This window comes from Mauremys reevesii, linkage group 2, assembly GCF_016161935.1.
Source record: "Mauremys reevesii isolate NIE-2019 linkage group 2, ASM1616193v1, whole genome shotgun sequence".
Classification (NCBI taxonomy): domain Eukaryota; kingdom Metazoa; phylum Chordata; order Testudines; family Geoemydidae; genus Mauremys; species Mauremys reevesii.
Genome location: NC_052624.1, coordinates 282,717,914 through 282,742,993, shown reverse-complemented (window position 1 = coordinate 282,742,993; position 25,080 = coordinate 282,717,914). Strand labels below are relative to the sequence as shown.

At 50.7% G+C, this 25,080-nt stretch overlaps 2 protein-coding genes across 2 annotated transcripts; both read right to left on the bottom strand.

The window, feature by feature from the left end:
- Positions 1-628: 628 nt before the first annotated feature.
- On the bottom strand, positions 629-11,785 carry THEM6 (thioesterase superfamily member 6). The gene is given in 3 exon segments (XM_039521339.1): positions 629-2,746; positions 11,220-11,738; positions 11,741-11,785. Coding segments are annotated over 3 exon segments (678 nt in total). The 3' UTR covers positions 629-2,632.
- A 5,752-nt stretch (positions 11,786-17,537) lies between these two features.
- Positions 17,538-24,775, bottom strand: LOC120396681 (ly6/PLAUR domain-containing protein 2-like). Its single transcript, XM_039521714.1, has 3 exons — positions 24,626-24,775; positions 19,376-19,495; positions 17,538-18,334 (listed from the first exon to the last, which is right to left on the bottom strand). Exons 1-3 carry the CDS (start codon positions 24,675-24,677, stop codon positions 18,129-18,131), a joined length of 378 nt encoding a protein of 125 aa, XP_039377648.1. The 5' UTR covers positions 24,678-24,775; the 3' UTR covers positions 17,538-18,128.
- Positions 24,776-25,080: the final 305 nt, after the last annotated feature.

Genomic DNA, 25,080 nt, shown 5'->3' with positions numbered 1-25,080 from the left:
TTCTCAAGTTGGTCCCCATCTGTGGTAGGGGGCTGGCATTCTGTGCTTTGTCCCTCTCACACAATTCAATGGGGACACTCACATGCCTCGAGCTAAGCATGTGCTTAAAGCTTTGCAGAATCGGGGCCAGAGTTCCCAACAACTTGCAGGATCCAGCCCAAAGGTAAGTTCTCGCCTACCTATGTACGTTCCAAGCTTGGCATCTGCCACCAGTGTGACACCTCCACAGAGTCACAACAGCAGCAACTCCCCTCTCTTACTTCCCTGCTGGCAGGGGACAGGCTTAGGGTTTTGGTTCTTTGTATTTAAAATGTGGCACCGTCAGGTGCAACTGCAGGAAAGACTAAGTGAGATTCTGTCTGCTGTGGCCACCAGTTGTCTTTACTGGATTGGTTTTTTCACTGCCTGGTGGAGTTCCTCCAACTCTAGGGAGGGGATGAGATCTCCATCACTGGAGGTTTTTAAGAGCAGCTCAGACAAACGTCTGTCAGGGAGGGGCGGGTTATTACTTAGTCCTGGTTTGTGTGCAGGGGACCGGACGAGATGACCTATTGAGAGCCCTTCCCGTCCTACACCCATATGATTCTCTCTCCATCATCTGACAGTGTCTGGTTAATGTTTATACCCCAAAGCCTTGTTCTAGCCAAGTACTTAAGCATATGCTTAATTGTAAGGACACTGAGTAGCCTCCACCTGCTTAAAGTTAAGCATATGCCTGACAGCATTGCTAGATTGCGGTGCAAATGGATCCATTTATTCCTTTAAAAAACAAAGTTTCTCTCAGGATTTCATCACATTTAGAATCCTTTGATGTCTTCAAGTAAATGTTAAGATACTGTGGCTAAGCAGTTCCAGTAAGTAGTAGCTGCAAGTCAAGAAAACCATTAGAAGAGGCAATAAATATACATTCAGAGACAATTCACAGCTATCTCACTGTCTGGGTTCAGACCACTGCAGGAGGCTCTAGTATTTAGATTACAGAACACGTGCACAAATTCACAGGTTAGCCACACTTCAAAACATGTTCCCTCAATACAGTCTTGGTGTAAAGTGCTCATTAGAGGAAAATGTTCACGTAATATACAGCAATCTTCCATTTACAAAGTACATAACGAGAACTGTTCCAAATATAAATACAATCAAATATCCAACAATCACAAAGAAAATTGCCCTGTTTGGTTACATGGGCAAAGGGGACCTGAATTCCCTGAGCCCTGCTCTAAAGCAGGTTGCAACACCTGGGTCATGTCTACGCTGGGACCATTTGTGTTTTTCCTGCCCCTCCAATGGTGTGTACCAATAAAGGGAGACTGTAGCACTGAATGGGCTCCAATGTATTTACCGCTGCGTCCTCTAACCCTGATCTGAATCCTGTTTACAACTACACTCCCAGTGGAGTGTTACAGTCCCGGTTTTCCCAAGTGCAGATGCTCAAAGGCTTCGTCTCGACTAGGATTTCAAGGTTTGTTATTAGCTAAGACATGACACATTCTAATAGTCTAGTGTAGATATTAACATGTGCCATATACACTGCTTTGTCTACACTAGGACCTATTAGAAGGCATCAGGAAAGCTCTTAGCTAGCACCTTGAACCAGCACTCCTAGGACTTTGTGTAGGTCAGGATTTCAAGACACCGGCACAACCCATTTGCAGCTACAGAGATAAGAAAAGCAGGGCCAGGGGATACTTTAGCACATGCGCTGTGCTTTTCCTCTTCAAAGCACATCAGTGAATTACGGTAGTTCTCACCCCAACCCCTGGGAGGTAGGGAGGTAGCATCTCCCTTTCACAGCTGACTAATCCAGGACACAGAGAGATTGGTCACACAGTAATTCAGTGGTACAGCCATGAGGGGAACGCAGGAGGCTCCTGGTCCTAACCTACTTCTCCCAAATATGCTCGGAATAACCCTGGTGATCATATTCATTCTATCTAAAGATGGAGACAACATATGTATGTGGTGATGCCTTATTTACTAGCAAACACCAAGTTAGCCTCCCTGCCATGGCACTGATGTATTTCCTTCCAGACAAATCCTAGGATAGGGTTGTTATTAATGAATATGCGGCTGGGGTCAGGGTTTTTTAAATAGTGCTAGTGTTAATGACTGAAGGCGTGTGGAGGCAGGGCTACTGCAAAGGATTGTGGGAACAGTGGAGGCATCAGCACATCAGCCAGTGGGGGTGGATGTTTCAAATTCCTGGGGAGGGGGAGGATGTCAGCTGTGCTGATGCCCCAGATCCCCTGCAGGTTGGGCTGCACCAAAGTTTTGTTTTCCTGATGTTACCAGTCTCTGGAAATAAATTTTTTAGTGAAAGCAAACTCCCTTCTAAAGACCAAAAGGTGCCACTCCCCACTGTGCAGGGCTCTAGGTGCTACCTTGCCACCACAGAGCTCAGCGTGCCACTGAGATCAGAGAGGGCTTTAACCAACGTAATGGGGTTTCTGGGGGGTCCTTTCCTAGCCAGCCGTTTGCCGTTTTCGTCTAGCAAGCTGACGGCAATCCGGATCAGTCTCTTATCCGCAGCGGCATGAGCAGGAAAGCTGATGAGAATGCAGCACTTGGGTCTGTTTGGAGCACAGGTCTATTGCAGTCTGGAGAAAGACGGGCAGGGGAAAACAATGTCTGGTTACTCATCCTTGGTATTGATTCCTAGGCCGCTTTCAGCTCTTAGCTTCTGGCTGCTGGCTTCGTTGTAGCTGATCCAATGCTGCACCTCCTCTGGAAGTTCGGGGGAGTCCACCTGGAGGAAACAGAGGCAGGATAGATTGGTTCAGGGTCCAAGTTTTACAGATTCCCTGCCAGCGTCACATACAAGATAACTCAGTGGATCCCAAAATCAGCCTCAGCTCAGCAACATGCACCACTCCCCTTTCTGTCCATTATGTTTCCCTCAAGATTTTGGATATCATAGAATGATAGGACTGGAAGGGACCTCGAGAGGTCATCTAGGCCAGTCCCCTGCACTCATGGCAGGACTAAGTATCAAGGACTAGTATATCCAGACCACTCTGATTTTGCGCCCTGTAAGACTGAAATAAGTTCTTTAACAAAAGAACACTCCAGGGCTAAAAATCTTACCTATTTTCTACTTGCTGCTCGTGTTTCTTAACTTTCCAACTCCCAAGCTAGGTCTGCTTTCCTCTCCTTACCAGTGATTGCAGCTCTAGTTACAACATACAGATGTGTTCTCTGGGTTACACAGCTCCACCTACCGTGAGCGTCTCCGGAATCCAGCCCTTCTCAGCCTGCATCTACTGCTGGGCCTCAAGAAACACGGGCAGCGTTTCACAGCCTTTCTTTGCCAGGGTGTAGGCTGCTGCACATGGTAGGAGCTGCAGCTACCACATGGCTTTAGTCCTATTGCAATAGTCCATTCTGGGCACAGTGCCATGGACAGAAGTGAGTTCAGTAGCCTCCGGTGCCTAGTGCTATGGGCCAGAATTTTTCAAAGCATAAGGGGTCTGGTTTTCAGAGGTGCTGAGCTCAGACAGCTCCGACTGATGGTCAGGGGGAGCTACAAAAACCCAGCATCGCGGAGAGTCAGCTCACTTCTGTTCAAGGGGCTGAATTCAGATTCTAGGGTCTGACTTGGGACACCCAAGCTTGGCAGTTTTGGTCTGTTGTTTCTGTCAGCACCACACCGAGCTATCAACATCTTCAGCTGGTGAATACTGACTTCAATGCTCGTTTACACCAGCTGAAGATCTGGTACGATTTTTCTCTCACTAGCAGAGTGATACTAAGCTTATGTCATTTTTCTATTAACCCATTACTAATAAATCCCCTTCATCTACCTTTAAAAGCACAAAAAAGGCAATAACTGAAACATTTCTCTTATAGAAAAGTCCTTTGCAATTGAATAGGGATTAAACCAATATGATTCTACAACAACTGAATAAGTTTATACGTAAATTCACATAAAAAACAACAGGATTTTATGGAGAACCGTAGCCTATTAACACTGTGAAACTGGCTTAAATTCCTTAAATTTTTAAGGAAAGATGAGTATTCTCTAAACCAGTGTTTCTCAAACTTTTGTCCTGGTGACCCCCTTCACATAGCAAACTTATGAGTGTGACCCCCCCCCTTTTAAATTAAAAACACTTTTTGTGTGTTTAACACTATTATAAATGCTGGAGGCAAAGTGGGGCTTGGGGGTGGAGGCTGACAGCTTGTGACCCCACCCATGTAATAACCTTGTGACCCCCCTGAGGGGGTCACGACCCCCATTTTGAGACACCTGCTCTAAACGTTAGAAAGTTAAATAAGAAAAGTTATTTACTTATTCCCATAATACAAGAACTAGGGGTCACCAAATGAAATTAATAGGCAGCAGGTTTAAAACAAATAAAAGGAAGTTCTTCAATTCCTTACCTGAGGAGGTTGTGAAGGCTAGGACTATAACAATGTTTAAAGGGACTGGATAAATTCATGGTGGCTAAGTCCATAAATGGCTATTAGCCAGGATGGGTAAGAATGGTGTCCTAGCCCTCTGTTCGTCAGAGGATGGAGATGGATGGCAGGAGAGAGATCACTTGATCATTGCCTGTTCACCTGGCATTGGCCACTGTCGGTAGACAGATACTGGGCTAGATGGACCTTTGGTCTGACCCGGTACGGCCTTTCTTATGTTCTTATGTTCTTATGTAAACCCTCTACACATTTCTGTAAGGGTGAAAATTATTTTTTCTTTAACAGGAATGTTGTCAGATTGAAAAAACTAAACAGAAAAAAAAATCACACTCATCTGTAAATATGTCCCTACTCTTGTTGCAAAGCAACAGCCAAGATTCCTGGAACTGAGACATCAGTGAGAAATTCTTCTTTCTCTGTTATTCACTGTGTGCATCTGGGCAGCACTTTGCACAGGATCGACTCCTTCCCCTATACAGTCAGGTAGTCAGTCCCCTTGGTTGTTTGCCCAGGTCTTTCACGCAGCAGCACGGGAGAAACTTCTGGACTGATATACCATTAAAAAAGAATCCACCACAATACAGAACACATGGGTCCCAAACAGAGTGATCAGATGTCCTGATTTTATAGAAACAGTCCCGATATTTGGGGCTTTGTCTTACATAGGTGCCTATTATCCCCCACCCCCATCCCGATTTTTCACACTTGCTGTCCGGTCACCCTAGTCCCAGCTGATCACTGCATTCCTCCACTTTTCCATCACTGACTGAAGGCGATAGGGCAGCGAGTCAGACCCACCGTATGCATTTACAGACAGCCCAATTCTCACTTAACTAACTGTCCATACATCTACCGTAGGTATTTATCTGGCCCTGCAATGGGGTTTACAAACCCCATGCTGAGCATAGGCAGAATGGCAGGGAAGGCTTTCCCTGCTCCCAGGCAATCAGACTGAACACATCCTCGCCCAGCTGCCAGAATAGCCAGTCCTGGAGGCAGGCACCCACAGCTGCGATCCCTAAAGAAACAAGCCCAGCTCTAAAGGAGGGAGAACAGAGAGGAAAAGACCTGCAACAGCCCCAATCCAGGCTGCCTCTAAGAAACTGACAAAGAGACAGAAGAAGACTGCGAATGCTAGAGTTTGAGGGCTGATGAACCAACCTAAATTGAGACTATGCACTAGTCTAATTGTAAGGGATCAGTTCAGACCCCCAGAGAGAATGCCCCAAGAGCAGTCAACAGCCCCCCTGTTAACATGGTATCTGAGCTTCTTACAACCTTTAATATATTTCCTCTTCCCCTTACACCTGTGAGTTAGGACAGTGCTAATATCCCCATTGTACAGATGGGGAACTGAGACACAGAGAGACTGAGTGACACAAGGAGCCCATGCCAGAGCAGGGACTTGAGCCCAGGTTTTCCTTAGTCCCAGGTAAGCATGCAACCCACTGTGCCAGCTTCCCTCCATGCTTGCAGCTGGAGCTGACTGGCTATCCTGGCTGCTGTATTACTCATACCATGCTTTGGTGCCCAGATATTTCCTGTCTTCTTTTGACGGATTAGCCCTATGACCACACTGCACCTTGCTGGCTTTCAAGACCCCCCGGATGTACCTGGCTTTACCTTCCCCTGGCAGGGGTGCTGCTAATCACAGGGTGTGAGCAGAGAGCACGACGCAGACAAAGCCGTGGTGGGCGCTGATGAAGTGCTGCTCCAGGGAGAAGGCATAGGCGTCCCAGTCCAGCAGGTGGGTGCATACGGCAAAGTGCTTAAGGAGGAGCATGGGGTGGCGGGGAAGGGAGCAGGAGGCACCCAGCACGGTGCTGCCCTGTAAGGGGCTGAGGGGTTGGAACATCCTGCAGCGGGACACGAATGAGTCTATGTTGGCCTTGTGTAGGTAGCGGGCATTGTTCATGCGCAGTGTTGGAAAGCAGCACTAAGCCCTGGAAAAGGTGATGCCATAGCACGGGGTGGGCAAACTTTTTGGCCTGAGGGCCACATTTGGGTATAAAAAGTGTATGGTAGACCATGAATGCTCATGGAATTGGGGGGGCTCTGTCCTGGCCTCTGGCTTTCCTGAGTGACACCTTTATTGTATGTTTTTTATTATATGGAGGTATACTTATCTCATAGAGCTGGAAAGGACTTTTAAGTTGAGTCCCCTGCCTGCACAGGAGGACAAAGTACTGTCACTGACAGATTTTTGCCCCAGATCCCTAAATGGCCCCCTCAAGGATTTGAACTCACAACACCCTGGGGTTAGCAGGCCAATGCTCAAACCACTGAGCTACCCCTCCCCACCTTTCCCTGCTAATCTAAGGGATAATTGCTCCCTCATGGTTGGGACACTGCAGTAACCTCTTGTCATTCTGATCTCTTCCCCAGCTCATGGGCCATATGGGCATTCGTTCCTTGAGACGGACACATGGAGAAAGTCCTCTGACGGCACAGGCGGCCCTTCCTATGCAGGGGAAAGGGAGAAGTAGACACATGTGTGGAAGCGGCTGGGCCCCAGTGGAGATGGGGAAGGACAGCAGCCCATCCCCCCAGCCCCAAGGGAAGTTAATGACTCCTGAAGCTACATTAGCTGTTCCTTATGAGCACTGTGGGAGCCTTCGGGAGAGGAGGACAAGGGCCTGGGGGGAAGACAAGGTAAAGTCAACACCGCAGCTCCACTGGAGTGGTCCCTGGCACACAGGTAGAGACACAAGGTTCCAGCACAGATGGCAATGAGCATCCAGCAGTTTTCCACTTCTCCCACTCCCACCCAATATCCCCAGCTATGAGAATGGGAGGATGACCCCCTGCTCATTCCCCTGTGGGGAAGGGTAAGCCTCAAGATGGGGTGATCTGAGGAAATCAGTGATCCAACCCGTCACAGGCTACCGACCAGTCATACTGGAAGGCACGTTTTGTACCCAATCTGTAAGCATGCAAGAGACAATGATCGTCTCAAGGTGACATGATTCACACCAGTCTGACTGGAGAGCAGATGGACACACCTGCTCATCTGAATAACAGCTTGGCAAGATGGGGCCTTTACACTGCATGCCCTCTGGGGCATGGCCCTGGGTCTCTAAAGCACCATGAGCACCTACCAGACTGTAATCAATCTCAGATAACAAATGATCATAGCTGGGAATAATGAAACCCAAGGAAGGAGGTTCCAATTGATAACGCAGCAGTGCTAGGGACTGGCCGTCAACATCCTGCAGAAGCAAAATACACAAGGGCTACAGATCATGGGCATTATTTCTACAGGGGAGGATTATTTTTAACAGGCTTTTCTGAACGAATGGGCCATGAGTGGAGTGCAGACTCATTGCAACTGGGGCTGCCTTTGTGTTGTTTGTGCGGCGCCTAGCGGAAGGGGTCCCGGTACACAACTAGGCGTCTGAGGTGCCACTACAACACAAATAATAAACAATGGCACCTCCCTGGGGTTTGGAGAGCCTGACCCCTTTAAAACCTTGTCCTGAGGCAGAGGAAAGGCTGGCTGTTCCAGGGGTGTGGAGAGGGAGAGGACAGGGTGTGTGTGATTGTAGCTCCAATGATGAGGGCTACAGCAAGCAGACCCTCACACAGTGAAGCAGCTGAAAACCAGCTTGGGAGGGACCGAGCAGGTGGAGCCAGGACGAGCACCGTGCCAGGGAGGAAACAAACTGGAGCCGGACCCAGTATCGCTGTTGCCCAGAGCTCTGGGGTTTGTGACCTTGCATTGGGAATAAGGAGGGAGGCTGTGGCCAGCTAAGTGGGGCGGTGGGGGCTCCATGTGGGTTTGCAGAGAGCGGCCGAAGGGGGCACCAGGAGGGTTTGTTGGGGGAAGTCCACGGGCACCAAAAAGGGCCAGGAGCACCAAGACTCAGCGCCAGAGTGGAACCTTGCCCAGGATGCCAGTACTCTGAGTGTAGACGCATTGCTTGGTGTCTGCCCTGTCAGACTGTGGTACCACTGGGCCTGGGGGAGCCTCGTGCTGGCTGCACCCTTTCCCATAGCCAATGTACTATTCCGGGGGAGGGGGGTGTTCGTTGCAGGGATGTGTGTGTGGAACAGGTGCCCCTGGGGCAGAAGGGGCTTTTCCTTGCTGTGTCACTGTGCCTGCCTTTTCTAAGAATAGAATCATAGAAGATTAGGGTTGGAAGGGACCTCAGGGGGTATCTAGTCCAACCCCCGGCTCAAAGCAGGAACAACCCCAACTAAATCATCCCAGCCAGGGCTTTGTCAAGCCGGGCCTTAAAAATCTCTAAGGAAGGAGATTCCACCACATAAGAACGGCCGTACCGGGTCAGACCAAAGGACCATCTAGCCCAGTATCCTGTCTACCGACAGTGGCCAATGCCAGGTGCCCCAGAGGGAGTGAACCTAGCAGGCAATGATCAAGTGATCTCTCTCCTGCCATCCATCTCCATCCTCTGACAAACAGAGACTAGGGACACCATTCCTTACCCATCCTGGCTAATAGCTTTTATGGACTTAATCACCATGAATTTATCCAGTTCTCTTTTAAACGCTGTTATAGTCCTAGCTTTCACAGCGTCCTCATGTAAGGAGTTCCACAAGTTGACTGTGCGCTGCGTGAAGAACTTCCTTTTATTTGTTTTAAACCTGCTGCCTATTAATTTCATTTGGTGACCCCTAGTTCTTGTATTATGGGAATAAGTAAATAACTCTTCCTTATCCACTTTCTTCACATCACTCATGATTTTATATACCTCTATCATATCCCCCCTTAGTCTCCTCTTTTCCACACTGAAGAGTCTTAGCCTCTTTAATCTTTCCTCATATGGGACCCTCTCCAAACCCCTAATCATTTTAATTGCCCTTTTCTGAACCTTTTCTAGTGCTAGAATATCTTTTTTGAGGTGAGGAGACCACATCTGTACACAGTATTCGAGATGTGGGCATACCATGGATTTATATAAGAGCAATAATATAGTCTCACTCTTATTCTCTATCCCCTTTTTAATGATTCCTAACATCCTGTTTGCTTTTTTGACCGCCTCTGCACACTGTGTGGACATCTTCAGCGAACTATCCATGATGACTCCAAGATCTTTTTCCTGACTCATTGTAGCTATATTAGCCCCCATCATATTGTATGTATAGTTGGGGTTATTTCTTTCAATGTGCATTACTTTACATTTATCCACATTAAATGTCATTTGCCATTTTGTTGCCCAATCACTTAGTTTTGTGAGATCTTTTTGAAGTTCTTCACAGTCTGCTTTGGTCTTAACGATCTTGAGTAGTTTAGTATCATCTGCAAACTTTGACCGCTCACTGTTTACCCCTTTCTCCAGATCATTTATGAATAAATTGAATAGGACTGGTCCTCGGACTGACCCTTGGGGAACACCACTAGTTACCCCTCTCCATTCTGAGAATTTACCATTAATTCCTACCCTTTGTTCCCTGTCTTTTAACCAGTTCTCAATCCATGAAAGGACCTTCCCTTTTATCCCATGACAGCTTAATTTACGTAAAAGCCTTTAGTGAGGGACACATGTTTGTTGACCCCTTCAAAGAACTCTAATAGATTAGTAAAACATGATTTCCCTTTACAGAAACCATGTTGACTATTACTCAACAGTTTATGTTTTTCTATGTGTCTGACAATTTTATTTTTAACTATTGTTTCGACTAATTTGCCCGGTACTGATATGAGACTTACTGGTCTGTAATTGACAGGATCACCTCTAGAGCCCTTTTTAAATATTGGTGTTACATTAGCTAACTTCCAGTCATTGGGTACCGAAGCCGATTTAAAGGACAGGTTACAAACCTTAGTTAATAGTTCTGCAACTTTACATTTGAGTTCTTTCAGAACTCTTGGGTGAATGCCAGCTGGTCCCGATGACTTGTTAATGTTGAGTTTATCAATTAATTCCAAAAGCTCCTCTAGTGACACTTCAATCTGTGACAGTTCCTCAGATTTGTCACCTACAAAAGCCAGCCCAGGTTTGGGAATCTCCCTAACATCCTCAGCCATGACACTAGGTAACCCATTCCAGTGCTTCACCACCCTCCCAGTGAAATAGTGTTTCCTAATATCCAACCTAGACCTCCCCCACTGCAACTTGAGACCATTGCTCCTTGTTTTGTCACCTGCCACCACTGACAACAGCAGAGCTCCATCCTCTTTGGAACCCCCTTCAGGTAATTGAAGGCAGCTATCAAATCCCCCCTCACTCTTCTCTTCTGCAGACTAAACAATCCCAGTTCCCTCAGCCTCTCCTCATACGTCATGTGCCCCAGCCAGGGCCGGCTCCAGCTTTTTTGCCTCCCCAAGCGGCAAAGGAAAAAAAAAAAAAAGATAAAGCCGCGATTGGTGGCACTTCGGCAGCAGCTCTACCGCGCCGCTTCTTTCTTTGGCAGCAATTTGGCAGCTGGTCCTTCCCTCCGAGAGGGACTGAGGGACCCGCGGCCGAATTGCCGCTGAAGACCCAGAAGTGCCGCCCCCTTCCATGGGCCACCCCAAGCACCTGCTTCCTGCACTGGTGCCGGCCCTGGCCCCAGCCCCCTGGTCATTTTCGTTGCCCTCCGCTGGACTATTTCCAGTTTGTCCACATCCTTGCTGCAATGGGGGGCCCCAAACTGGACACAATACTCTAGATGTGGCCGAATAGTGGGGAATAATCACTGGCAATGCTCCTACTCTTCCTAATTCTTGGCCGGAGCTGCTCTCTGGCCATCATCGTTCCCGGGGGGGTTGTGCCGCCCGCGGTACCCGATTCCCCGGGGCGCTGTTCACCCCCCTCAGCCCGTTTATCCTGCCCCCGAGGGGCCAGTTGCGGCCTCACCTGTCTGTGGCCCAGGTGCTGCACCAGACGCCCGGGGCTGCTGCCCACCACGTGCAGGCGGCAGAGCAGCAGGGCGCACACGAAGCCCTGGCGGGGGCTCACGAACCGCTGCTCCAGGTAGAAGGCGCGGGCGTCCCAGCCCAGCAGGCGGGTGCGCACGGCGAAGCGCTCGAAGAGGCGCAGCGGGCGGCGGTGGCGGGCGCAGGAGGCGGCCAGCACCAGGCTGCCCCCCAGGGCGCGCAGGGCGTCGAAGATGCCGCAGCGCGCCAGGTGGGCGCAGCGCGCCAGGTCGGCCTCGCGCAGGTAGCGGGCGTTGTTCATGTGCAGCAGCCAGTCCAGGTCCGAGGGCAGCACCAGGCCCGGCCAGCTCTGCTCCTGCAGCACGTCCCGCTGCCGGGGCTGCAGCCAGCGGGCGTGCAGCACGGCCAGGGGCAGGCGCAGCAGGTACCAGGCGTCCAGCAGGCAGAACAGCGCGGCCCCCGCGCCCAGCAGCAGCAGCAGCATCGCCGCAGCGAAGGGAGCGGGGGGATGCCCGGGTGCCGCCGCCTCCCGCCTCCCGGCAGCATCCGTGGAGCCGGGAAGGGGAGGGGCCGAGAAGCTGCCCGCCCCCGCCCTTTGTTCCGGCGCCGAGCCGCGGCTGCTTCCTCCCCTCCCCTTCCTGCTCCGCAAGGCCCCATTCAATCCGCCCCCCAGCGCCGCCCCTTTGCCCGGCGCCCTCTGCTGCCCCCGCGAGCAATATGGGCCCGCGCTGGAGCCGGCATCTCGCCCCACCCCGCCCTTCCTCCTGGCTGCTGCGGGCAGCCCGAGCGTCTCAGTGCACGAGGAATAGCGCAAGCCCCGCTGTCCCCTTCTGCAGGGCCGGCTTTAGGAAGTGCGGGGCCCAATTCGAACATTTTTGGCGGGGCCCCGGCAGGGATGACTAAAAAAAAAAAACATGTAAAAAAAAGCCTTTCATTTCTTAGCAACCGGTTCCCTGTAAAAAGTTCTGCTTTAAGGGATGTGCCACAGTATGTATTTTTTGTACCAATAGGGTTACCATATGTCCGTATTTTAAAAAATTCCTCCCGGATGGCAATTTAAGAACCAAAAAGCTGGACATGTCTGGGAAAATACAGATGTACGTTAACCAGACCTAAAGTTCTTTTTTAAAAAGATGAGCCTGAACTAGAACTGAGCTCCGTTTCATGTGTGTGGATCCCGCCACTCCTGGGGTGTGCTAGGGTGTCCAGATGTCCAGATTTTATAGGGACAGTCCCGATTTGGGGTTCTTTTTCTTATATAGGCTCCTGTTACCCCCCACCCCTGTTCCAATTTTTCACATTTGCTCTCTGGACACCCTAGGGTGTGCCCATGTGTGGGTCCCAGCTGCTCCCTGCCCCCCCTCATTGAAGCAGGGTTACTGCCCTGGGAACTGCAGGGCAGCAGTGGACATGGGGCTGGCTGGAGGCAGGGCAGGGGCTGACTGGAGGTAGGGTCTGGCTGCAAGCAGGGCAAGGGGTGTGGGGCTGGCTGGAGGCAGGGGTGTGTGGGGTGGGCTGACTGGCTTCAGGTAGGGCTGCAGGGGGGTGTGGCAAGGGTTGGCAGCGCTGGACACAGAGGAGTGCGGGACTGGCTGGCTTCAGGCAGGGGCGTGCGGCAGGGGTTGTCTGGAGACAGGGCAGGAGGTGCGGGGCTGGTGCGGGCAGGGGCTGGCTGCAGGCAGGGCAGGGAGTGCGGCGCTGGGTGCAGGCAGGGGTGCGGGTACAGGGGTACCGCCCACCCTGGTGCCTCCTCCTCCCTCCCCACCAGGGTAGCAGCAGCAGCAGCCCGGGGCTATTTAAAGGGCCTGGGGCTCCCCTGCTTCTACAGCCCCAGCCCTTTAAATAGCCACCGGAGCCGTGGCAAAGCAGGGGGGTTCCAGGGGCTATTTAAAGGGCTGGGGCAGTAGAAGCAAGGAGCCCCAGACTTTTAAATAGCCCCCAGAGCTCTAGCAGTGGGGCTCTGGTGGCAATTTAAAGGGCCTGAGGCTCCAGTCCCTGCTGGGAGCCCCAGGCCCTTTAAATTGCCCCCTGGGGAAGCTGGGCCACCCCGGTACAGCGCACTGTCAGGGCTTGTGTGCGGGGCCCTCTTAGGCGCGGGGCCCGATTCGGGGGAATTGGTTGAATTGGCCTAAAGCCGGCCCTGCCCTTCTGGCCACGCTGGTCTCCGTGTATTGCATCCCCCTGCCCCAGCGTGTGCAGCCTCCGCCTCCGCCCTGCCCCGGCTTCTCTCTGGTTACTGCAACTCTGGCTCCCTGCCCAGTCCTCTCCCAGCCTCGCTCAGGTGCTTGGGAGCGCTGCAGGAGCCGCTCCCCTCCTTCCCAGACTGTGCTCAGGATCTCCAGAGGCAGCTTGCGGGCTACAGCCAACCCGTCTGGGCACATGATTCAGCCAGGATCCTTAGGACATGTCTACGCTTGCCATTTGAAGCGGGAAAAGTCCCTTTTTGGTGCAAAACCCCTGGGAGCGTCTCACTCCGAAGTTTCCCGGCAAAAAGAAAACCACCTGCACAAGAGGCTTAAGGCTCTTACTGGTGATACTGTTGCGGCCATGTGCAAGTGAAGACACGCTCTTCCTGTTTGCAGAGCTTTTAGCCTCTGCAGGATATCTCACAGTGCCTAGGTGGCCACTCTGGCCAGCAGCTCTGCTGCTCTGAGGCCAGGTAAACAGACGTCCACCCTTCTCTCTGTAAAGCCCTGGGAACTTTAAAACTCCCCTTCCTGTTTTCTTTGCAAGTGCTCACTTATCATCTGGCCAGGTGACAATGGCTGCTCCACGAAGCAAAGGATCCCTTGCTTGGAGCAATGCTGAGCTGCTGGAGCTGATCAGTGTTTGGGGAGAGGAGGCTGTGCAGGGACCCAGGATGTGCCATGATCATCGCCCCCCCCCCCCTTCTCACAAGACCCATCCTCAAAATGGAGAGAGCTGCTCTGTGGGATAGCTGCCCTCAGTGCTCCGCTCTCAGCAGGGATGGCAGTGCTGCAAATGTAAACACTCTCCGAGGCCGGAGGAAGTAAGTGAGTACACAAACCAGCGCTTTTCTCTCACCGGTTCACTGTCACCGGTGAAACTGACAGCCCAAAAACTCTGCAAGTGTAGACAGAGCCTTAGACGAAGTCACCTTTCCAGAGCTTGCCCAGTGACTTGGGCTTCCTGAGCCAGGCTCCCTCTGCAGAGTGGCTGGCTGAGAGTATAAAGCTGGAAGGGAGCCCTGGGATGGAGTCTGATCTGCTGCATTCACTTACATGGCATGTTTGGGCCACAGATCTTAACATAACCCAACAATGTTCAGCAAGGGCTAGGTTTAGTACACAGAGACCTCAGCCTGCTTAGTACCATGGCAAACCCACCACTGAATTTTTGTTTAACTTTTTTATTAAAGTCACAGAAAAGAAAGAAAAAGTTCAAGCATTTGACATGGAAAGCATTAAGTCAGGCTTTTAACTGCATCCCTTTTTCCTTTAGCGGGAGAGAGCTTTTAGAAGGAAAATCCCCCTTGTCTGACAGTATTTTGATGTTATCAAGATGTGATTGGGGAGAGCGGGGAAGAGATGGGCGGGGAGCTGTTGTTAAAATCCAATCTCATTTCCTAGAAGACAAAACAAGACCAACACACACAAAAGAGGAGAGAAAAGAACAGCAAAGAGAGACAATGTAGCTTCTGTCTCTGGTGGTAACTATCACATGCAACCTCAATGCTGACAAACAGGCCCAGCACAGGGGCTGATCAGCCGCTCTGAGACCTGGCAAACTCGTGCCAGCATTGGGCTGTTTAGGGCAGTGCTTTTAGCCGCTTGTTTCGAGTCAGAGGCTTACAGAAGTGCTGCAAAATATGCCATCTCGGCTAGCTAAGCCAGAAGGAAAAAAGAGAAGGATAGAAACAAGAAAAAAACAAGGCAGGGAAGGAAAAGCACAAGGTGTGGGAGGGCAGGGACAAAGTCTCACATCCCAGGTGTTATTCAGGATTTAGTGGAAGCCGGTAGCGGTGGTAATGTCATCTGGCACCCTCTCTCCAGGACATCTGGCCATCTGGCCAGGACATCTTTCAGGAGATGTGGGGGTGGCAAAGTTCACGCCAGTAGCCAGTTTTTCTCCCCTAAGTCTCTTTCTTAAGGACCCCAAAAGGCAGTGATGGGTGGAATAGCCCGTCCCTATGTTATTTTGTCCACCAATTCGGCCTAATATCTAACATACCAATTTTGGTTTATTAATTTTTGCTCCTCAATTCCTATAGTTTACCAGGCATGAGCTTAACACAGCCCCTGAGTTCTATTGGTCGGCCTTTTTGTTTGGACTAGTTCAGTCTTTTTGTGCCTTTTCTCAGCAATATGGGTTGTTGTTGTTGTGACATCTTCGAAACGTTCACTTACTTTTTACAGCAGCGCTCACAATGAGGGTGAATTTGTAGGCCCATTGGTTACAACAGACTTCCTGCCTAAGACAGGCCATAAGACTTCCCTGAATTTTTGAACTAAAGCAGATTTTTCAGAATTTTTTTTTAAAAGCCCAATCTTGATTGAAAAATTGCCAGTGATTCAGAATCAAGCACGACTCTTGGTAAATGGTTCCAATTACCCTCTGTAATTACCCCCCCCCCCCCCTAAAAATTTGCACCTTATTGCCAAGTCTGAATTTGTCTAGCTTCAAGTCCCAGCCATTGGATCTTGTTCAATCTTTGTCTGCTAGATTGAAATGCCCATTATCAAATTTTAGTTGCCTGTGCTCAGATTGTTGTTCCCCATTGGAGGGGGGCAGGCGGTCCCTGGGCAATGGTTTGGAACTGTACAGGAACAGGTTGCAGAGCTGGTGAATGTGACTTTGCTTGTTGGATCCTTCCACAGGCCTGCCAGCCTGAACAATAACCCCATTGGGAGTTCAGGGCCCCTGCTAGCTTCCCCCTCGTATAGACTGTGGCAAATAACTTTACATGTTCAGACAATACAATGTGGAGAATTCAGCTCTGCTCATGTCACCACTTCTGGCTTGGGATCTGCATCAAAAGACCAGAGAGATAATGCTGAACTCCAGTCTTTACAGTGTAGAAAGGGGAAATCGGGACCTTCTTTTAAAAAAGAATAATGGTGAGGTTGGTCTGCTCTGGCATTTAGAGTTCAGACTCTCAGAGGTATGGGAAGGAAGGGGCCTACCAGTCTAAAATGGAAGGGCAGCAGTAACCCAAGGACAAGACCTTGCTCTGCCTGAGGCAGCGTGCCTCCTCTAATGGCAATAATCAGCATTTTTCACCCCTAGATCTCAAAGCACTTTACAAAGCTGTATCAACGAAGCTGTCTTTATGTTACAGCTGGGGAGACTGAGGCACGGAGCAATGAACCCATGACTTGAACAGGGTGGCACACGGAGTCAGTGGCAGAGCCATGATGAGAGGGCAAGTCCTCTGCCCTCGCCACAAGCTCGTGCTGGGCCCCCCCACAAGGGCCCGTACCAGGCCGAGTGCAAGGACCAGCTAGAGGCAGCGTGCAGCAGAGTATAGAGCAGACATCTTGCCCATCAGGTTTCTGGTCAGTTTCCATGTGCCAGAGTTCATGGTTGCGAAGCTGGATCTTACCCCACATGGGAAGGTAACACAGAGGAAAGGCTGGTCAAAGTGAAACATTTATAACTGGAATTCAGGCCTGCTGCCCAGACCTCCTTCCCTGATTTACGTGAGGAGAGAGGCCCCGAGTTGGTTTCAGCGGGGCGGCTCACACGCCAAAGTCTTTGTCATGGGAATGAGAGTGAAGCACAGTTCAAATTCTCCTCCCTAGACGGGACAGAGCTAGGAATCCCTGGCAAGCCGTTTCCGAACGGGATCCGGTCACGCTGGATCCAGTTTTACCGCAGAGGTGGGGCAAATGTGCCTTAGAAACATTTCTCAAGAGTCGGGGGCCAGATCCTCAGCGGGGTCAGATCCTCAGCAGAGGACATGCTTCAATGGACTATGAAGACTGGATGTGGCCCAGTAATACATTTCCCTTTTATTTATTTGGGGGTGGGGGTGGGGGTGGAGGCAGGTGTTTGAAGCCAACTTGTCTGGATTTTAGTGCAATTGAAAGTAAAGGCCTGAGACCACTAGTTCACATCAGGCAACGGGCAGGCAGGTTCCCTACTAGCTGCACCTGCAGCTCTGCTACTGCCCCTCGTTTCTGATCTGCACAACCCCCCCCTGCCCTTCCAACTCGGGGCCTCTCTCTTGAGCTGGGCAGCGGGATGTGCAGCCTAGAGGAACTCTCAGATGAGCCCTCAAGCTCCTTTCGCTCATTGTCCTAAGCAGCACTTGAAAACAGTCCTCCTGGGGTTCAAAATAAAAGCGTGCTGAGAAAATGGGAAGTGGAAATTGACGCCCCCAGAGAACAGGGAATCGCTACGTTAAGCTATTTAGGGACAGGAAGATGGGTGACTGCAGTGCTTGGGAGCTGCGAGGAAGGAATCAAATGTGGCAGGATTGGGGTTAAATGCTGGATCCCCTGCACAAGAAAACAGGCTTTAGCTGAGGGTTGAGTTTGGGTAGTTCTTTGACCTGCCTGCCATGGCCCTGTCCTGTTCTTGCCCCACTCCCCTGCACAGAACAGTGCCCACCCCCCCACAGTCCCTGTCGCCTGACAACTCCTGCTATGCAGAACGGCCACGTCTCTTCCATGTCCCCATCCCTGGAGGGGTGCAGCGGCAGGATGTAGTCAATGCTGAAGCAACATGTCCCCTTGATTAGCAGCTGGGAGCAGAGCACTGCCCAGGATTTCAAAGCTGGGTGGGTTTGATCTCCATTGGTCCATTAAATTCCCGGCATCGATCGAAGAAGCCACAGTTAACTGGAGAAATATCTCCCTCAAGTGTCTAACGGTTCCACGCGCTGGGCAGCTTGGCCAGGAGGACTTCTGCCTGAGACCCCGCTGCGCTACAGCATGACCCTCAGGAGGGTCCAGAGAGCGGCAGCTGTGATTGCCATGGCATCGGCTGTCAGCCCTGGCACGCCGCCGGTATTGCACAGGTCGGTGTGACAGCACGAGTCGGGGTGGGACTCCCCGATTCCATCCGGGTCGGAGGGTGTGCACGTCTTAGCACAGGATTTGGAGACGGTGATGTTCCCGAAAAAGGGGTAACCTATAATGGATGGATTAGGAAAAACCGGGGAGAGAGAAATGGTGAAGGGAGGTATATAGATTTAGGTTCTCCTTTATGCTAAGGCCACTTGACACTGCCTTGGAACTAGAAAGGGGCCTTGAAAGGGTAAACAAACTATATTCAAAGGAGCCTGAGTGCAAGTGGGAAAAAGGCTCATTGGCTTTAGTTAGTATCTGTAATCCGGTGGTACTCACAATGTGCTAGTTGCAGCAAAGAATCCTGTGGCACCTTATAGACTAACAGACGTTTTGCAGCATGAGCTTTCGTGGGTGAATACCCACTTCTTCGGATGCAAGCAGTGGAAATTTCCAGGGGCAGGTGTGTATATATAAGCAAGCAAGAAGCAAGCTAGCAAGTTTCTTCATGAGGTTGATAGTTGTTCTGTACGTGCATGTGAGGACACAGTCACTGTGCCAAAATTACATGGAATTCAGACCTAGGCACCAGCTGGTATTTCCATCCTCTCCAGGGGCCTGATTCTGAGCTGATGCCCGTGTAAATTAAGGGAAAAGTCACTGCATATTATGATGGGGAACAGCCATATGAGCAGTATTTAGTTTCTCCAGTAATGGCACAGGGCAGACTATCAATTCAGAGGGTTCAGGAGACGCTACTGCAAAATTAGCACCGGCGCATTGTTATTCTCCTTTGTAAACGACCAGTGCCGGCCAAAGCTTCTGTGAAGCAAAGTGAACAAAGGGAGTCCCGATCCCCACAAACTAGAGAGGTAAGATCCCCTGATATGTAGATGAAGCAAAGTAAGGAGAGAGAGCCCAGATCCTGGTGATTTACCACTAGGGTAGAGTTAAATAGACTATTCTCCTTCTTCTGTAAATTTGAATTTGGACTTCTCTATCTGGGTTCCTCAAAGACAGTGTAGGGGGCAATGCCACACTGGCTGGGGAAGCGGGTAGGAGGAAAAGAGAGAAGAGGGTGCGTGAGAAGTTATAACCAAGTTACATCAGGGATGTATTTCCTTTGCCGTGTTTACTGTATTTGCTGTGATCGGATGAGACTTACCAGAGTCTACAGAATGCACAGTTGTCCTGCACGCGGTGTCGTTCTCAGAGCAGTTGCTGACCGAGGTGCATGCAGCGAGATCTGTCGGTTCTTTGCAGGTGTAGCATCGCAAGGACTGGGCTGTCAAGAGGAACAAAATAGCAGGTGCTGAGTGTGGCTCTGCTTTTTTTTTGTCAGCTTTGGAGAACCTGCAATTGTGCTAAATGGCTGTTTAGAACACCAGATTCCCTCCCCCGCAGGGTATGTTGAGATTGTAAGTCAGAGGTTCAGGTACCTTGATAACCAGCCATGTGCAGTGGTATTTGAACCCAGATCTTCAGAGCTAAAAGCATGAACCTCTATCACCTCAGCTAAAAGCCCAAGCTGTAGCTGGCTTATTAATTATTGTTGTTATTTTATTTTGGAAGGACCTAAGATCCATAGTCTCCTAGTTTGGGTTCCGCAACTTGAGAAGTGCAGGGATCTAGTATGAATCATCTGCCTGGCAATCCTCATTACTTCCTTGTAGAGTTGCCACCTCTGAGGTTATATCAGGTGCCTGCGTGGTCAGCATTTTTGCCCAGCAGTACAGACACTTGTTCCTGTCACGCCTGTTTATATACACGAGAGCCAGTGCTGGGAGCTGCTGTGTGGCAGCGCACGACGAGCAAGCGTGTTCCAGCCACCTGAAATGACTTTGGTTTTAGATTAAGAAAAGCAACAAAGAACAAAAGGGATGTTTTCTCATGAGCGTGTGTGCGTGTGTGCGCGTGTGCGTGTGTGTCTTCTGGAACAAACTGCTGCAGCACCCAGGGCAAAGTGGTTGCTGTCATTTCAAGGTGCCGTTCACAAGAAACAAAACGAGTCTTAGTTATACCCCTACCATAGCAACCACTATCACTGAGCTCCAGCATCCACTCCAAGGATCCCTTTCACTTGCTCAGAGGGTTCTCAAAAGAAATTCCTCTTGGGATGAATTTTTCTATGCACGTTCTCTCCGCTCAGAAGAGAATTTTACGTAGTTAGTTGTTTTTTAGACTAACTTGTTTCAGCGTGTGTGTGTGTGTGTGTGTGTGTGTGTGTGTGTGTGTGTGTGTGAGAGAGAGAGAGAGAGAGAGAGAGAGAGAGAAATGCCCTGATGTAACTGAGATCAGAATATGGGCCAGTGAATTTCAGATTTGCCCCAGAGTTACTGAGGACAGAGTGAGGACATGCACCCATCAAGGTATTCTATTGCCGTATAAAACCGCTGATGATGTTACAGTTGTTTTGTAATATGCGAAGAGCAGCTGCTTGCACAGTCAAGACCTTTGACCTATTGAAACCTTTCCTATGTGTCCTTTTTATAAACATCATCAGTCTAGTAGTTTTAAAATGCAACAAATGTTTCTACTGCCACCTCCTGGTGAAAATGTAGAAAGAAATGATTTTTGTTTCTAACGATATATTACTTGGATCCATAAAAAGCAACAATCTGAGTCCTGTGGCACCTTATAGACTAACAGACGTACTGGAGCATGAGCTTTCATGGGTGAATACCCACTTCGTCAGACGCATGTAGTGGAAATTTCCAGAGGCAGGTATAAATATGCAGGCAAGAATATACCTGCCTCTGGAAATTTCCACTACATGCGTCTGATGAAGTGGGGATTCATCCACAAAAGCTCATGCTCCAATACGTCTGTTAGTCTATAAGGTGTCACAGGACTTTTTGTCGCTTTACAGATCCAGACTAACATGGGACCCCTCTGCTACTTGGATCCAGGTGCTCCGTATGGGCAATTCTCCACAGCCTCATACCTAGGGTAGTCATTTCGACTGGAATTTTCAAAGGACCCGAAGGCAATTAGCTATTCAGTGCCGATTGAATTTCAAGGGGAGCTGAGCATGAAAATGCCAGAGGGAGGGCAGAGTATGAAATGGTCCCATTTTGATTTGCAGATGCTCTCCACTTACTTTGCACAGGTCAGAATGACAATATAAGGTGGCAGGGAGTGGTAAATTAGGCTCAGTGGGCCAGATCCCACCTCGCAGGGTCCTAGAGTCCGGGCTTTAGCCCGAGCTGGAACATCTAAGCTGGATAAGTTTATGGAGGGGATGGTATGATAGGATAACGGGTTTAGTCAATAGGTCAATAACGTGCCACACTGGTAATTAGTATAAAGGGTCAATGTTGGGATATTGTTAGCCTTTTCCAGAGGGTCTGGCTGGAGAGTCTTGCCCGCATGCTCGGGGTTCAGCTGATCGCCATATTTGGGGTCGGGAAGGAATTTTCCTCCAGCGTAGATTGGCTGTGGCCCTGGAGGTTTTTCGCCTTCCTCCGAAGCATGGGGCAGGGGTCGCTTGCTGGTGGATTATCTGCTACTTGAAGTCTTTAAATAATGATTTGGAGCATTCAACAGCAGAGTCAAGGGAGAGAATTAGTTCAGGAGTGGGTGGATCGGCTTATGTGGCCTGCATCTTGCAGGCGGTCAGACTAGATGATCATAATGGTCCCTTCTGATCTTGAATTCTATGATTCTATGATCTACACTACAATTAAACAGTCCTGTAGCCCGAGCCCTGTGAGCCCAAGTCAGCTGGCATGGGCCAGCCGCAGATTTTTAACTGCAGTGTAGACACATCCGTGCTTTACGGGGCTAAAAACAGCACTGTAGATGTTCTCCCTTGGGCTGGATCTTGGGCTCTGAGAACCACCCCCTCCTCTGGGTTTTGCAGCCCAAGATCCAACCCGAGCGGGAACGTCTACACTGATAATTGTAGCCCAGGGTGCGAGTTGTGTGAGCCTGAGTCAGTTGGCCCAGGCTCTGAGACTCACTGATGTGGCTTTTTTTTTTTTTTTTTTTGCAGCATTGATGTGCCCCAGGTGACCTGCAAAGATTTATTTGCATAATAACAAGCGAAGGGTGGTGCAGGGAAATAGAGTTCTCCATCTCCTTCCCCCCCCCCCAAAGATGGTTGTTAACATGTGGGATCCGAACTCAGCGAGTATAAATCAGCGTAGCTGGCATGGTCTGGCCGGCAATTTTTGGTTGGGCCTGATTTGGATCTCACACCAGTTTTCCACTAGGGTAACTCCATTGACTTCAGTGGAGTTACTTCCGATTTACACCATGTTAAAGGAGAAGAGAATCAGGCCCCCATGTTCCTTGGCAAATGAATCCTTCCCAGAGGAGCAAAAGGCCATTATTGCCAGGGAGAGGGGGCAGTGGAAGGAACCAAAGAAGCACAAGGGAAGGTTACAAAACTAAGGAACAGTCCAACGGTGAGGAAAGAGCCCACGGAGAAGCAGAACAAGGGCATACAAAGGGCTGTGCTATGCTCAGGCCTGCACACCCGAGAGTGATTCAAGGGATCACGATTCTGGGCCCAGCCATGCCCTGTCTCACTGCAGGATCTAGGACAAGTCACTCTTCCCTCTCTGTGCCTCAATCTTTCCATCTGTAAAATGGGTTAGTATCATGTCCACCATCTATGGTATTTTAATATTAAGCAATATTCTGACACCCCAGAGGGAAATAACTAAGTATGTGGAATAGGTTACCTGGATGGGGGCTGAAACAAGAACATGGGGCAGAGCTTCAGCTGGGGTAAATCGGTGTAGCTCTGGTGAAGTAAATGGAGCTCTGCTTATTTAACCCAGCTGAGGAGCTGTCCCGTGGTATAGAAATAAGAAGTTCAGCAGATGGCTGGGTTAGCTGCAGCAGATGGAGAGGATCGAGGGGTAGGGAGGAAAGGCAGGACAGTGCGAATCAGGAAAACCCCCAAGCGGTTAACTCTTGAAAGACTCCTGGATTACGATTAAAGTCACAGCAGAGATGTCAAAGGAACCCACCCCCCCCAGCAGGCTGTTAAATCTCAGCATGGCCAGGGTTGCACACTACAAGGATATATAACAGGATCGCACCAAGACTGGATCACTCCCAAGGTTCATCGGGGCCAGTATCTGTCCCTGACTGTTGCCAGAACCAGATGCTTCAGGGGAAGGTCCAGGAAACGCTATATGAGGTACGTGTAGGATCAGCTCCCCCGTGAAGGTCTCATTCTAGCCCCACTAGCTAGAGATTGGCTTACACGCTGAATCCCATGGGCCAACACCTTTTCCAAAATTTGTGTTGGCATTAACTATCCGAGTTCTGGACACATCCCTCCCCATCACCTGGCCCCCCCTGATTTATGGACTGCCACCACAGTCACATAGCAGGCGGAGCGCAACCCATCCTGCACATAAAGGACCTAGCTAAAGGTAATAAAAAGGTAATAATTGGAGATATACCAATCTCCTAGAACTGGAAGGGACCTTGGAAGGTCATCTAGTCCAGCCCCCTGCCTTCACTAGCAGGACCAATTTTTGCCCCAGATCCCTAAGTGGCCTCCTCAAGGATTGAACTCACAACCCTGGCTTTAGCAGGCTAATGCTCAAACCACTGAGCTATCCCTCCCCCCTAGCTGACAGGCTAGGTGGAGCACATGTGTTAGGTCAGATCCCTGCCTAATATTCCACGGCCTCCTTCCCAGCCAGGGGCGGCTCTAGCCATTTCGCCGCCCCAAGCACGGCGGCACACCACGGGGGGCGCTCTGCCGGTCGCCAGTCCCGCGGCTCCGGTGGACCTCCTGCAGACGTGCCTGCGGAGGGTCCGCTGGTCCCGCGGCTCTGGTGGACCTCCCTCAGGCGTGCCTGCAGATGCTCCACCGGAGCTGCGGGACCAGCGGACGCTCCGCAGGCACGCCTGCGGGAGGTCCACCGGAGCCGCCTGCCACCCTCCCGGTGACCGGCACAGCGCCCCCCGCGGCTTCCCGCCCCAAGCATGCGCTTGGCGTGCTGTGGCCTGGAGCCGCCCCTGTTCCCGGCATGTCCCAGTCCTTTCACCCTCCCCGTTCTGCTGTGGGTCATGGATCTGGAGCAGAGAGGAGAATCCCATTCTCCCTTGCCCCATTACCTTGCTCGTTCTTTACACCAGCATAGAGGGGATGTGAGATGTCACCACCCAGAGGCGGTCGCATTACACCCATGTGAATCCTTGCACCTAGTGCAATGCAGGAGAGCCTCCCTCTCGACTGTCAGTAACTGTCCAGCTGGGAACATGCCCCCCCATTTCCCTTCCCCAAAACCTTCCTCTCATTTTGCCTGATTATTTGTCAAATACATAACAACACTCCTTCCCTCTCTCTGGGCTGTCCAGCCCTTTGTCCAGCGTAGCCACACGCTGGGAACATCACAGTTAAATCACTGCACTCCGAGTAATCCAGGTGGAGCCCCTGCAATCTTACCTAGCTCCACGCACACAAGGCCAGCCAGCAGTACGGCCAGAAGCACCTTCATCCTGAGCAGACCCTCAGCCTGGACGGCCAGGAAGAGCAAGAGCTGCTTGTTCTACTCTTCCCCTCTGCAGGTGATTTCCTGGCCTCCGCTGGTTCTGATCAGAGCCTTCCCCAAACCTGTAGTGCAACAAGTTCCTTGAGTGATCTCATCGCAGCAGGGTCCCGCCCCCTTCCTCCCCCACCCCTGCACATCCCGAAGCTCTCCAGGGCTGAAAATAGCAGGACAGAGGGGTTATGGTCAAGGATCCTTACATTGGTTGGGGGGGTTGTACCCTCCCCATCAGACGAGAGCAGGGGGGTTCATACAGCTCATCCCCCTGCACCGGAGTGACTCTTCGTGGCAGCTCCTTGTGCCACACTGATGCCCCTCACTGACCCTCTTTGCTTTCTCAGGCAGCTGGGAG

Coding starts and splice junctions, on each gene's coding strand:
- LOC120396681 (XM_039521714.1), bottom strand. CDS start 24,677: ATGAAGGTGCTTCTGGCCGTACTGCTGGCTGGCCTTGTGTGCGTGGAG. Junction 19,496..24,625: donor CCTTGTGTGCGTGGAGCTAG/GTAAGATTGCAG, acceptor TCCTCTTGACAG/CCCAGTCCTTGCGATGCTAC. Junction 18,335..19,375: donor TGTGCATTCTGTAGACTCTG/GTAAGTCTCATC, acceptor CATCCATTATAG/GTTACCCCTTTTTCGGGAAC.